A 14,462-nucleotide genomic window follows, 5' to 3' on the forward strand; every position below is an offset into this window, starting at 1 on the left:
TTTTGCTGTTATGTAAATATTCACGCATTCTTGTAATGAGCCATTTTCTCTGGACGATTATCTTTTCTAACCACCATTCGTGATGTCCTTATATAATCTTTTTTCATTCAAAAAGTGACTCTTGAATTAAAAAATTTTCCATAAGAACCTCTCGATTTTCATCTATTTCCATAAGCGCCCCCTCAATTTCCACTCTGTTTTCATAAGCGCCCCGTTTAAATAAGCGCCCCGTTTGAATAAGCGCCCCTCAGAAAGTGCAAAAAAATATTTTAAGCACCTGGGCGCTTATTCGTGTGAGTATGGTATATTCCTGGCCCTTTTCTGATTGGTCAGTTAAGTTTGATTGACAATGGTCCATTTACTACTTAAAATCACTTGTTTTATTTTCACATTTCTACCATAATACCATTAATCAATCTTTGCCACTATAATTGTATTGAGACATTTTAAATCTCTTTTGTTAGATATATATACACACTAACAATGGACTTTCCCCTAAGGCCTGCCCCTTTGCATCTTGTTTATTAGAGAAAAAAATTATTGTGAGTTAAACACTGCCTATAAGAACCCACCCTCCCTCCCTTTCCCAGGAACCTGTTTACAGGCCTGAATACAGTATGTTCTTGTGTTCTGTAAATATCTGATGTATACTTGGCTATGTTAGTTCAATCCTACAATCACCAACTCTATAACTCTATCTGACTATTTTTCTCCTTAAAAATATATTTAAGGCTTGTCATTGCAAAACCAGCATACTGGCAATAAATGTTAAACTGAGTAATTAGCATAAGAATGTGGCAGTATTGTAAACAGAGAACCTGTAATACTTTACTCATAACTTAAGCAATAATAAGTTTATTCCAGTAAATGACTCACCATTTTAAAACTAACAAGATAATCTGAGATTACAAACCCTCACCCTGTTGTGCCATATCTATGTATTATAGTCGATTCGCTGGTGGTTGTTGTTTTTTAGTTGGTGTAATATTACTAAATTTACATATGCATTAGAGAAAATGTAGCTGAATGGTAAAGATGCATGTGTAAAGTTGATTGACACTATGAGGTTCGAATCTTGCTTTTGTTTTTTTGGTTTTTTTTTTAATTATTATGTATTATTATGTATTATGTACTATTATTATTATTATTATTATTATTATTTACTTTTTATTATTTTGCATTTATAGAATACTTTTTTTTCATTTTTTATTATTATTCACAATAATTATTGTTTTTTTTAATAAAATTGGGACATCAGATTGTGAGATATATACGGCCAGAAAATTCTAAAATTTGCATCTTACTTCTCCAGTCCATCTCCCAAACGAGACCTAGCCTCACAGGACTCAGGTGGCAAGGCAATCAATTTTAAAGCTTATAATTGGGGGAATATGAATATATTAAAAAGTCAATTTTCTTGTTTTGGTCACTGATGTGGTGTTGGCATGACAAGCCCCATTTCTTTAGAAAGTGACAGTGCTTACACATTCCAAGGTTTTCTGCAAAACTGATGTCCTCCCAAAGTGTACAGCTTGAGGATGATCTCTAAGGTAAATAACGTCAAAAAAAACCACTCGGTTTGGTCCCATCGAAAGCCAATGCAGAATGCGTTTATTGCGATGATAACATCAAAAAAATATCGGAAAATTCTGAAATTGGTAAATTAGAAAACAAAATATTTTACCATTGTTATCATTATCAACAGAACTTCATCATAACCATCATCAAATTTCTTAATCAAGAAAATGCTATTGATTATTAACATATCTTGCATATTAAAGGCCTGGTTTACACAGAATGCGACAATGGCACGCGACAGCAACAAAAATATTTTGTTGTACCTGTCTCTTATACACATCTAGATGTGTATAAGAGACAGAGCACATTCTCAGGTCCCATCGAAAGCCAATGCAGAATGCGTTTATTGTGATGATAACATCAAAAAAATATCGGAAAATTCTGAAATTGGTGAATTAGAAAACAAAATATTTTACCATTGTTATCATTATCAACAGGACTTCATCATAACCATCATCAAATTTCTTAATCAAGAAAATGCTATTGATTATTAACATATCTTGCATATTAAAGGCCCGGTTTACACAGAATGCGACAGTGGCACGCGACAGCAACAAAAATATTTTGTCGTACAGTGCGTTACATTTCCACAGCTGTGGCACACACAACTTGCATCGCTTGTTCTGCAGTAGTGTACCTGTTCAGAAGGATGAAGGATGAATGAAGATTGGTGAGAATTTTTGTTTGTTGCGCATGAGTTATTTTTGTAAATTTTTTAGTCATTGATGCGCCATTTTCTCATGTAATCATGTAGCGTTTGGTGTGGATCAACAAAAAAAAACATTGTAGGTTCTGTTTTTTCTGCCGCTGTCACATGCTGCTTCATGCTCTCTGTAAATAGGCATTAAAATGTAAAAAATAACTGAAAGTGTTGCAGACTTACGGAGCTCTCACACAATCTTTTATTTTTCTACTTATTGTTGATTCATAGCATTGTGGGAAAGTTCTACCGATTAGTGGAATACGATCCGCAACCTCAGAAATCTCGGTATTCAATAGGTCCACCACGTGCATAAATTCAGCTTTACCTGTGCAAATGAAAAAATGGGGATAAAACGAATAAGAAATTAGTGTAAAGTTTTGAGGGCAATGTTGAAAAATATTGAATCTAAGAAGCAAATGCATAAAAAAGTCTCGTGATGACCTGTAAGTCAATTTTTGAATGCGCGCCTGGTTTATAGGGCACAACTTTTAAACCAGTGCCAAAAATCTACATTTAATGTAGGCATATGTATATTGGTCTTTTTTTTTGACAATGAAACATATGACAGAAATGTAAATGTGCATGCCCATCAGCCGATGCTTTCCATTCGAGGGAATAAATTTGACTAGTGGAAAACAGGCTGCAGTTAATATTCATACCTCCATTTGCCATCAAATTGTAAAAATTGCATTTTTAAATGCAAGATAAAGGGATGTGTGGGTATTAATAATAGCCTATACAGCAATAATACACCAAAGCGGACACAATATGCAATAACTCCCCGCTTATGGACAGACAAAAACACATTGAAATTAAAATTATGACACCTCAAAATTTTAAACATGAGTCGGCTACTGCATGTGCAAATAAAGCTACAGCTCAGGTATTGTGGGTCAATTAAAAAAAAAAGCAGGACACGCCACTGACCTATCTGATCATCTTCATCCTCATCAATGATATCCCATAATAACCTAATCAACACTTCGCTTCGATGAGGGACTACCAACTTCATGACCACTTTCCACCGTACCCAAGGTATGATGAATTGATTGCCATTAAAAACTTTAAGAATGTCAAACGCTCTATTCAGTTGACGTCTCTTGGCAAACACGGACCTTTGAACTTCATTCTGAAGAAGGAACAAATTTCAAATTCAATAGAATATAATCTGCACATGTGTGTATTAATAATATAGAAAAGAATTTATCAGTAGTACAAGTTTGCACATCCATTTTCTTTGCCTCACCAATTTTTTTCGAAATGTACGAAAATCTGGCATCAATAAAATTCCTCTCTCGATCGTTATGGTTGGGGATACATGTGGTATGAATCATGTCTAGTGCTTCTTCTATTTGCTTTCGTGATTAATGGGTCTACTTGGTAATAGTGAGAACGTAGTATGACTGTTTCCCTTTGACCATCTTGGATTTGCCATCTCAGAGTAACAAAAAAAAAACGTGCCCTAATTCTCCTTTTTTCAAAATATTAGGATGAGAAACTATTTCTTTTCACTTGGCCTTATTATTATTATTATTATTATTATTATTATTATTAAAATACAGATATTTGTTCATACTTTTAGATGTTTTCTGTAGTTCTTATAAATTACAGCCAAAAAGATGCTCATCAAGATGTAGATACAGATGATGATGTAAGCAATGAATATGAGTACATTCCAAGCATTTTTGTCGTAGGCTGGCATCCTAAAAAATGAGAACAATACAGGTTGTTATAGTCTCTGGGGTGGGGAGGAGATGAAGGCAAATGTGAAGGGGAGAAATGATACTTAATTTGTCAGAACTGTACATTGTTTGTATGTGAACAGGGACTGACAATACTTTGTCAGCTTCTTATACGACATATTCATATAAATATAAAATTAAAAACTTTATATCTGTGGATAAAGCAGAAAACTAAGGAACTTACGATTCATATAATTCTACTGTTGCCAAACTGATAGTTGATACTTTACTGAATTTTACAGTTACCCTTTTATATTAATTAAATACAGGTCTCCCTCCAATTAAACACCACTTTTGGAACCATGGTTTTCATGGTCTTTTTAGCAGCTTTGTTCTTTAATTATGAAAAATATTATTATAAAAATAAACAATAGATATTCATTTGGGCTGCAAAAAGGTGGTCTTTAATTGGAGGTGGTCTATAATGGAAGGGGTCTTTAATTGGAGGGAGACCAGCATACATAACAAATAGAAGACATACCATATTTACTTGCAATTTACCAGATAATCACAGATGAATGAATTTGGATGTTCACTACAAAATGTTTCAGCTGTATTAATCAAATATAAATATTAACAGCAGGATACAAGAACAATTGACCTTTTTGTAGTTTCAAACAAATGACCAATCAGAACATGTTATTCAATATGCAGGTCCAGGATTATGTACAGTCCCTCAAACACACAAGTTTACACCTGTACATTATGACTGTTATTGGGACCTTAGGGAATGTTCCATCTTAGTGGAATAGTCCATTTATAGTGGAATGTTCCATTTTGATAACAACTCACATTATGTCTGGACTATTGACAGTTGTAACCAACACATACAAATGCCAAATGTTATCCCAGTAGGCAGTCATGTAGGGAGTCCCATCTGGCATAAACAGGTTTCTGGGGGGGAAAAATTATTAGAATCATTAACCATTAAACCAATTAATTAATTATTTTTCAAAAAAAAAAAAAACAATTGTGTCCTAAACTGGGTATTTAATTATTTATACATAATTAATTTTTTATTAATAAAGATAATTATTTCATAGGATATATTTATTGTATTTTATTGCCAAAGATAATCACAAATGTCCGAAGACTTATTTCCAGTGGGGTCTTGCATTCATTTAACATGCATATGGGCCATGAAGCATTCAGGACCAACAGCTTAAACATCTTGGATCCCACACACGGTGCGCTATTGAAACTTGCATTTCTGGCCTCCAGTTAGCTGAAACACAAGTACAGCGATGGGAGCTGAATTGGGGACCAAAAGATACGACTGAAATAAGCTGCTCTTCATGCCTAGGCTTCAGTCCACATATTCACAGCTAACAACCACAAGCATTGTAAAGAATGTTAATAATGATATCAATAATAAAATTACTGAGACTTACTCATCCTTAAAGAGCTCCCGCATGAGTAATGCAAACAGACCAATCACAATAAAGAGCAAGATTAGCACGTAAAATATCTCTGGCAAGGTACGGCGTATGTTGCGAAAACTACGACGAAGCTATGCAAATACAATGCACATTAAACTAAGCAAAACATTTTTAAAAAGAGAAACAAAAACATTGCTACAACTAAATATTTCATAATGTTGATATGCCCTTTAAGACTTATAATGTATTAAAATATGCAAAAACTAAAAGTATATGAATAACTTGAAAAAAAATACAATTAAATATATTAATTGAAAGTTTGAGGGTTAACATTTCTGTTATCAGATTTATCAATTCAGATACAAGTTTCCCTACAATTAAAGATAATTTTTTGGGACCGAGGTTTCATGTCTTTAGCAGCTTTGGTCTTTAATTGGAGATGGCCTTCAATTGGAAGGAGACCTGCTTCATCTCAGAGAAAGTCCAAACCTGTTTCATCTCAGTGAAATTGACCAGAAAGAGTGGCCGAAGACACCTTGACCATCGGACAACAGTACAGCTATTACAAGCCTCTTTCAAAATGATGTATAGAATGATATCTATGCATGTTAACTAAAGAGAAAATATAGAAATGTCAACATAATGTTCAGATACTACTATCGTAATAATTAAATTTCTTTGCATTTATTTATTTATATTTATGTTATTTATATTCATGTTAGTTAAATATTTTGAAATACATGTATTTATTCATGTTACCTATTTTGATATTTATGTTATATATTCATGTTATTAATTTTATTCTATACATGGTATGTATTCATGTTATTTATCTATGTTATTTATCCAAGCTGTTATCAAAGTTTTAATTTTAGATTTTAGATTCATTTAATCGTTCATTTAAAGTTTTATATATTCATTCATATATTTATCTATAAATTTATTCATTCATTCGTCCATCCATTCATTTATTTATTAATCCACCCATATATCCATTCATTCGTTCATGTGTTTATACAGTTGTCATTCATTATATTATTCATTCATTCATTCACATACATATCCATTTACCAGTATTAACATTATAAGAATTTCACTCAATGTGTAGGAAAAATATACTCTTTTGTAGTTAGCAAAATGAAATAACCATCACACAAAAATATTGATAAAGAAATACAATGAAAAAAAGTTTACAAACCTATATTATAAATTTAATGGTACTGTACTTTTATATAAAAAAAATAAATAAATAAAAAAACAGTGAAGACAAAAGAATACTTATGCACAAACACAAAAGCAGGCACAAAGAGTTAACTTACCAGTAATATAATAACAGTTATTAGATGCTTTGTATCTGTCCACCAGCGAAGCCCTGAAGAAAACCTTTTTGAGTGAACAAGACGAAACGTGAAATATCCCAAGCACAGCAACTCCATAAGCATGGTGGACTGCAAACATAAAAAGGATTCATGATTAGTAAAAACCTAAATAAAATAAGAGAAAAGAAATTCTTAATTATAGACACCAGACTACAACTAAATTCCAGCTTAAACCATGCTCAGTGATGGCGCCAGCGGGGGAGGGATTCAGGGCTTTTCCCCTGTCAGACAGGTCTGGACCCCGTCACCCGACATGGCTGTCGGACAAAAAATATTAATATGCCTATCTAAATAGCATTACAGTATTTGGATTTGGGTGGACTGCAAACATAAAATGGATTTATGATTAGTAAAAACCTAAATAAAATAAGAGAAAAGAAATTCTTAATTATAGACACCAGACTACAACTAAATTCCAGCTTAAACCATGCTCAGTGATGGCGCCAGCGGGGGAGGGATTCAGGGCTTTTCCCCTGTCAGACAGGTCTGGACCCCGTCACCCGACATGGCTGTCGGACAAAAAATATTAATATGCCTATCCAAATAGCATTACAGTATTTGGATTTGAAATCCCTAATTTTGTGGTCTAAAAGCACAATGTGGGCCAAACTAAGCCATGTAAACTCTCCTCTATATCAGGGATTTTTATTCTTTGAACCTATGACCGAGGCCTTTGTCTAGGAATTCTCCATTAGGCAAGACTTTTCTATACTTTGTTTCGTGAAATATAAAGAAATTTTGGTTTCTTACTTAGCAAATGGTTTTGCCAAAACATCAAGATGGAGAAGAAAATAAAAATAAAATTTTATTGGTGAAGGTAAACAGTGTAGTGATAGGATGGTTAAATGCTTTAAGTTTATACAATTAGGAAGACACAAACTCTCCTCTATATCAGGGATTTTTATTCTTTGAACCTATGACCGAGGCTCTTGTCTAGGAATTCTCCATTAGGCAAGAATTTTTTATACTTTGTTTCATGAAATATAAAGACATTTTGGTTTCTTACTTAGCAAAAGGTTTTGCCAAAACATCAAGATGGAGAAGAAAATAAAAATAAAATTTTATTGGTGAAGGTAAACAGTGTAGTGATAGGATGGTTAAATGCTTTAAGTTTATACAATTAGGAAGACACATACATGTCTTATTTTTAAGAAATTTCAAGGCAGCGGCAGGTGTAAAACTTTTATTCTTTTTCTGAAATTGCCAGTTTTTCCTGGTGGTGGGTGCGCTAATTGGCCAAAAATAAAACTTAATTTTTATTGAAATCATAAATATTGGTGGGCTATGGGTTTGTGAAACAAGGTATAAACAAATTCTTGCCTTATAAATTGTAACACATACCCAATACGGCAAACTTAGATTGTTAACGGCCGGTTCCTCAAATAGGGCCAAAGACAAATTTAAAAACAGGAAAAAGTAAAGAGCATATGTCAAGAAGGCTGTGTTGTATAATGCATAATATCTGAAAGAAAAATAAAAAATATAATCACAAAAAATATGAAATGATATAATATTAAAGTAATATGCTCCTGGAAGCTAATGACAATGAATATAAAACATTAAAAATAATAATATATAATATATAATATATATAACATAATATTTGGAAAATAAATATTGATATTACAATTTTTCAATACAATAATATAGAAAATAAAAGGCATATATTTTAGAGCCTATGATTATTTGTTAAAATAAAATGATAATAATCATATTAATAATATAATGATATTAAAATATTTATATCATTAATAATAAATAAATAATGATGATGATTTTCACTGTCCTATTTAAAAAGTGGCAATCCCATTTACAGTACAAAACAAGGCCTATACACAAGTTGTTCTATATAAATTAAGTATCATTAGGAGGCTTGGGGTGTGGAATTGCTTTTTTTTATGAAAAAATATTCGTCACTTGATAGAATTTTAACCCAGGACCCCTGTAAAATAGAAAGCAAGCACCCTAAACACTAATATAAGCCCCATTCTATATTAGTAAATAACATTAAATTTGAGGTTATTGCTCTCCGTAATGTTGCAATGTTTACAATGAATCCAAATACACTATTATACCGTAAAACTTCAAAAAGAATCCCTGAGCTTCTTTTTTTTTTTGCAAACTTTGGATGGGCTTCTTTTCAAGATGGGCTTCTTTTTCGGGGCTACTTTTGCAAAGTAAAGGGGGGGGGGGTTCTTTTTAAATGAATGCTGTAAAGTTTAAGGATTAATCTACTATAAAACAATAAATAGGGTCACTTCCTGTAAAGTTTATGTACTGTATTATCTCAAAAAGAAGACCATGTAATGCTATCTTGAATAGAAGCCCATGTGCTTTTTTTTCGAGGCTACTTTTACAAACTAAAGAGGGGGCTTCAATTCAAGATGGGCTTCTTCTCAAGATTAAGCACATTGGGCTTCGAGGTTTTACGGTTTAACAGAATAATATAGAAAGAGCTTTCCCCTTAAGGATACCTTCTGTTGTAAGGGCACATAGAAAAAATTATTAGATCATCATTCTTTTTTTTTTTAAATTGATGATGGAGGGCGGTTTTTTTTTTTTTTTTTTTTTTAATCGGTACAATAATTTATTTCACTTTTATTTTTATCGATAAAGGAGGTACTACTATAATTGGCCTGTACCCGGGCCTGTAATAGTAAATATTGTATAAAAACTGGCTTAATTTTATAGTTTTTTAAAGAAAATGTATTTAAAGTCACAAAATTGCATTGTTATTTTATGCTGTTAAAATAATTGATGCGGCAAACAAATTTTATTTTTTTAATCCTGCATCCATATTTCCGAATTTTTGATGCGGGCGGGAATGATAATCTAATATATTTTTCTATTTGCCCTAAATAATGATAAAACCAGCAAACAATTAAATGTATAATTTCAAAATATTATGTAAAGGATATTGATAATAAAGACTATTTTTTCTTACTTTAAATACTCCTGCTCAACTTTATGTTTATAGCTGCGGGCATATCTTGCATCATTAATGTATGTTGAGGCTAGGAAAAGCTCCTTAATTACAAAATACAAACAAAAAAGCACCACTCCATAATACAAGAAATGATGATAATTAATATTTTTTAGCAAGTACATTACATTCAGCAAGTGATAAAAACATTTTACCTGAAGTGAATGTCAAATAATATTGTTATTTCTGCTTTTCTCAGTAAAGTGTTATATTTGCAAATTTTTTGTCAGAATTTAAAGCCCCATTCCCGACAAAATTTCACTAAAAACTGACTTTTTTTAGAAAATATGCATTTGCATTACTCCAATTATTATAAATCATGGAAAAATATTGGCATGAATTTTAGTTTTACACAAAATAATAAAAAAAATGAGAAATACAGACTATTTCTCATAAAATATTACCATTTTCTCGACGAATTCATCGTTACTAGGCAAATTCAGAGGTTGTAGATCGCATCCACTGGAATATCTCGCTTTTATGTATACGTAATTTATACAATAAAGTGCGCCCTCTCTAATGAGATTAGTTTTTGTACTTCGCATCTCGCACAATGCGGTCGTTCGGTTAGGCTGAGATATATTTGTTTAAGTGTCAAAATCTCAGTCAGAATCAGTTTTTTAGCAAATTTGAAATAATTGTCAATACTAGCAACGGAAAATATCATGTCGGCCGTTTTTATGTGTGATAACAGAACCTAAATCGAGGTAAGGCTAGGCCTAGCCTAGCAGCGTTGGATAGGCTAATGTTTTCGGCGCCTACGATATTTTTTCTCACGACCTATCGCAAAATCAAACATGAAAAATTCATTAGCATTTATTTTTTGTGTGGAACACAAAAAATAGAATTTCAGTCTTATTTTACATTTTTTTCATTCTTAGGAATGTCTAAATTCAGTTAAACTAGCAATTCCGTATTATATTTATAAATCTTTATAACATTATACAAAAATTAGATTTTTCTTAAAAACTGAAATTTTGCCGGGAATGGGGCTTTAAAAATAATTACTTTAAAAATAAGTTATTGTAGTTAAGTCCACCAACCTCTGTAAATTCTGCCCCAACCACCGAAACTGACCAATTTAAACCGTACACCGTACATGTATCAATCCTAATTTTTTAAAAAGTCTGGGACATACTTACTGTGTAATTTATCGTTGAATCTGGCCCCCTCTTACAAGGGTCGACAGGTTGGTTCGCAAGATCTAATTCAATATGCTCTATGGTTTTCTTGAAGCTGATGGGTCTTGGGTGGGTGATCGGGAGAGGGGCATCAACCAGCTCGGAAAAACTTACAGATCTTTTGCGATGTTCTTTTGCGGCCATTTTTATCCTTATGAGAGCAGAAAACAATTTAATTTTCTTTGAAATCATTTTAACAAAATAAAAACAAGTTTATATTTAATAAAAGATGTCACACAAAAATTTATAATAAAAAACAATTAAAGGGGAAGTGAATTTTGGGAAAACGCCGAACGTTTTACAATTGTGTAAAAAATGATAATCCAATTCAGCTTTAATGAAGCGTAGGGATATCTTCTCATACTTCCTAAGCAAAGGGGAAGTGCGGAGATGAAACAAGTGGCCATATATTTCTTATTTAACCTTTCCTGAGTTCAGGAAAAATACTTCAAAAATTAAAAATGCTCAGATGTAACGATAATTATAGAAACAAAACATGATGAGACAGGAAAATCAGGTGAAAACGAGCCTGATCACTTTTTTCAGTAGCTTGGTAGCATTTTCTAACCAACTCATTAATATTCATGACCAGTCTGTCAATTTTTGCGAGCAGCTGATCGAAGAATCATCCCGACGATGATTGAGCGACAGCCTAGACAATAGTGTGAAGCCGTGAGTTTTGTGATCGTTTACGTACGCAGTAACAGGGAGAGGGTTTAGTCGACGTCAGTTCAATCATGGGAATAATTCAATTAAATTAATACACGTATATTAGTCTGATGACTTGTTTGTTTATAATTAGGCCTATGCCTAGGATTAACACAGTCAGTGTCTACCCAGCAGCAGTGCACTCTAGTCCGGGACACTGCTCCAGTCCCGCAGCAGGTGAGTTCGCACGCAGCCTTATCCAGCTGACGGTAAAGTTAGTAGATTTCTACTACTAGCCTAGCCTTGTCATGCCATGGTGACTTCGTCACATTTGCCAGTGAATTTTTTTTCATAAATAGACCTAGGCCCCTAGGCTTACTAATATTATACTATAAGCCTAGGCCTAGTTAAGGCCTGGTCCTATGAAAAACTGTCTAGGCCTAGGCCAAAATCATATGTCTAAAAACTGTACTGTAAAAGGTGATGTGCTATTACGAAAATGACCAATTCATTCCAATTGGAAATTGAATTGGATTCAATATGAGTCAGTTGGATTGTAATTGGAATGAATTGGATCCAATTGGTTCCAATTAAGAAAAAAATATTCCAATTGGAATTTTGGAAAAAATCCTATTGAAATCAATTGGATAACAAATGTCCAATAGGATTTTTTTTATAAATCCAATTGGAATGATTCGGATGACAAATGACCAATTAGAAATTGGAAAAATCCAATTGGACAATTAATTTGCAATTGAAATTTTTTTTAAATCCAATTTGATAACAAATACCAATTGAACTAAAAAAAACAAATCCAATTGGAACAGATTTCCAATTGGATTATAAATATCCAATTGGAATTTTTACTTATTCCATTGGATAACAAATATCCAATTGAATTGCCTTTAAATTCCAATTGGATAAGAAATATCCAATTGGATTGTCTTGAAATTCCAATTGGATAGCAAATATCCAATTGGATTGTTTTTTAATTTCAATTGGAAAAGAAATATCCGATTGGATTGTTTTAAAATTCCAATTGGATAACAAATATCCAATTGGATTGTCTTTAAATTCCAATTGGATAACAATTATCCAATTGGATTGTCTTTAATTCCAATTGGATAACAATTATCCAATTGGATTGTGTTAATTCCAATTGGGATTTATTTGACCAATCAGAATGCAGTATTAACAGGTCTCTTGACAACTGCGTGATAAAAGTTATAAAGTTAAAATGCGCCATTTTTGCACAATGGGTGAGAACATATGACAGGCTGTCCTGCTCTGAGTTGTTTTTGTTCATAAAAAGTAAGTATTTTATCAATTTTGTGTTCAAATTCCTAAACTATTTAATACAATAATAAGCCTGGTCCTTAGCTTTCTTAGACTTTTTTTGAAATGAATATTGGCTTAGATTAATTAGAAACTGAATTTAAAAATCGAACATTGCCAGCCAAATGCCAGTGACCTGAGGGGCCTAGAATAGTGCAGTGTATAGCCTTCCTTAGACATGAAGGCCTTCAGGATGGGTAGGTGAGGCTTTGTCTGCTACATATGCCATATCGTTAGGCCTGTCCAAGCCTAGGCTATGCTTGCACAGCCTAACTCAATAATAACAGGGTAATGATTAGGCCAAGCCTAGGCCTAGGCTAGTTCAGATTACTTCATATTTGTTTTAAACTTTTTAAATTTTTTTAAATTTAAATTTGTTGATTTAGGCCTAGGCCTAGATAATATAAAGGCCTAACCTAGGCCAGCAGGGGGATATAATTTTTATTACTAGTACTAGGCCTAGGCTAGTAGTAGTAGACCTATGTATGTGAGCCCAGGCCTAGCACAGGGAAGGCTAGGCTATAGGCTATCTCTAGGCCTTTAGTCTAGGCTTAGCCCTAGATAAAGGCATGCTAGGCCTATTAGTACTGTTTAATTAATTATTGTTGATAATTAATGAATGATTATTATTATATCATCAGTATCACTATATCTAACTGCTTTTTATCTCTAGGCCTATATTGTTTTTGATTGTTTTTAACAGATTAACTAAATTTTGAAGCAAGCTCTGCAATCTGATGTCAGGTATTTTCTGCTGAAACTAAACATAAATTTTAACTTCAACTTTCCAACAAGTGTCAAGGCTATAGGAATTGCAATTTGTATTTTTGATATCGACCACTCCAAAAATGAATTTGTAATTCGCCTAAAATGTAAGCGTGCGTTTCAAGCTGTCGACCAGGAAAAGAATATTAATAAAGGGTGAGTTGGATACTTAAATATGCATGTAGTACCTCACTCATGGCCATTCACTAGCACCACTTAAAATACTTCCCAATGAGTACATTTTGGGGAGTGTATGTCTTCAGGACAACTGAATTTTTTAAGCTACTTGTCCTAGGCTAGGACATGTGAAATGAAATTAATTTCCCTCATGCTAATTAGCTTTTAAAATTAATCTTTATAATATTATTAGTTTTCAGAATGGCCGGTGCCTGTCTCTTATACACATCTAGATGTGTATAAGAGACAGCTTACAAGGGTATGCATTCTCACGACCAATATATTGCAAAATACTCTATTTGAATAAACACCCTGAGGTTTTGGAGGGGTGTTATTCATAGGACGATTTTATTCGAGGGAGGACTTTATTTTTTGGGTGTAAAATGAATACCTACATACTCAAATTAAATTAAACGCATAATTGCCGTCAAATTGTGTATTGTATGATCATAAAGACTTACTGATCCCCAACTGTAATTAATTCTACTGTACTACATTGTGTTAAGAATGATGTTTGCTTCCAGTAGGTTTGTTTACCATCATTTAGGGGGCGTTTATTTGAGGAGAATATGAATGCCCCAAGGCGTTTATT

General features: G+C 32.8%; 1 protein-coding gene and 1 long non-coding RNA gene across 2 annotated transcripts in view; one reads left to right on the top strand and one right to left on the bottom strand.

Moving 5' to 3' along the window:
• The window catches only part of LOC117122318 (two pore calcium channel protein 1-like), a 27,778-nt gene that overhangs the window by 8,967 nt on the left and 4,349 nt on the right, over window positions 1–14,462 (bottom strand). The window contains exons 2-12 of the mRNA XM_033267878.1: window positions 10,907–11,096; window positions 9,726–9,808; window positions 8,123–8,243; window positions 6,722–6,850; window positions 5,892–6,014; window positions 5,415–5,533; window positions 4,816–4,917; window positions 3,858–3,984; window positions 3,209–3,410; window positions 2,462–2,606; window positions 1,485–1,649 (exon numbers count right to left, since the gene is read on the bottom strand). Coding sequence (XP_033123769.1) covers window positions 1,485–1,649; window positions 2,462–2,606; window positions 3,209–3,410; window positions 3,858–3,984; window positions 4,816–4,917; window positions 5,415–5,533; window positions 5,892–6,014; window positions 6,722–6,850; window positions 8,123–8,243; window positions 9,726–9,808; window positions 10,907–11,089 — 1,499 coding nt within the window. The 5' untranslated portion in view covers window positions 11,090–11,096. The remainder of the gene's footprint in view (window positions 1–1,484; window positions 1,650–2,461; window positions 2,607–3,208; window positions 3,411–3,857; window positions 3,985–4,815; window positions 4,918–5,414; window positions 5,534–5,891; window positions 6,015–6,721; window positions 6,851–8,122; window positions 8,244–9,725; window positions 9,809–10,906; window positions 11,097–14,462) is intronic.
• Window positions 12,846–14,082, top strand: LOC117122324. Its single transcript, XR_004447696.1, has 3 exons — window positions 12,846–12,904; window positions 13,632–13,849; window positions 14,064–14,082. It is a non-coding gene; the product is annotated as an uncharacterized LOC117122324 (long non-coding RNA).

The sequence above is a fragment of the Anneissia japonica genome, unplaced genomic scaffold (assembly GCF_011630105.1).
Source record: "Anneissia japonica isolate Jap-2015-1 unplaced genomic scaffold, ASM1163010v1 scaffold1208_len1460985_cov181, whole genome shotgun sequence".
Taxonomy (NCBI): domain Eukaryota; kingdom Metazoa; phylum Echinodermata; class Crinoidea; order Comatulida; family Comatulidae; genus Anneissia; species Anneissia japonica.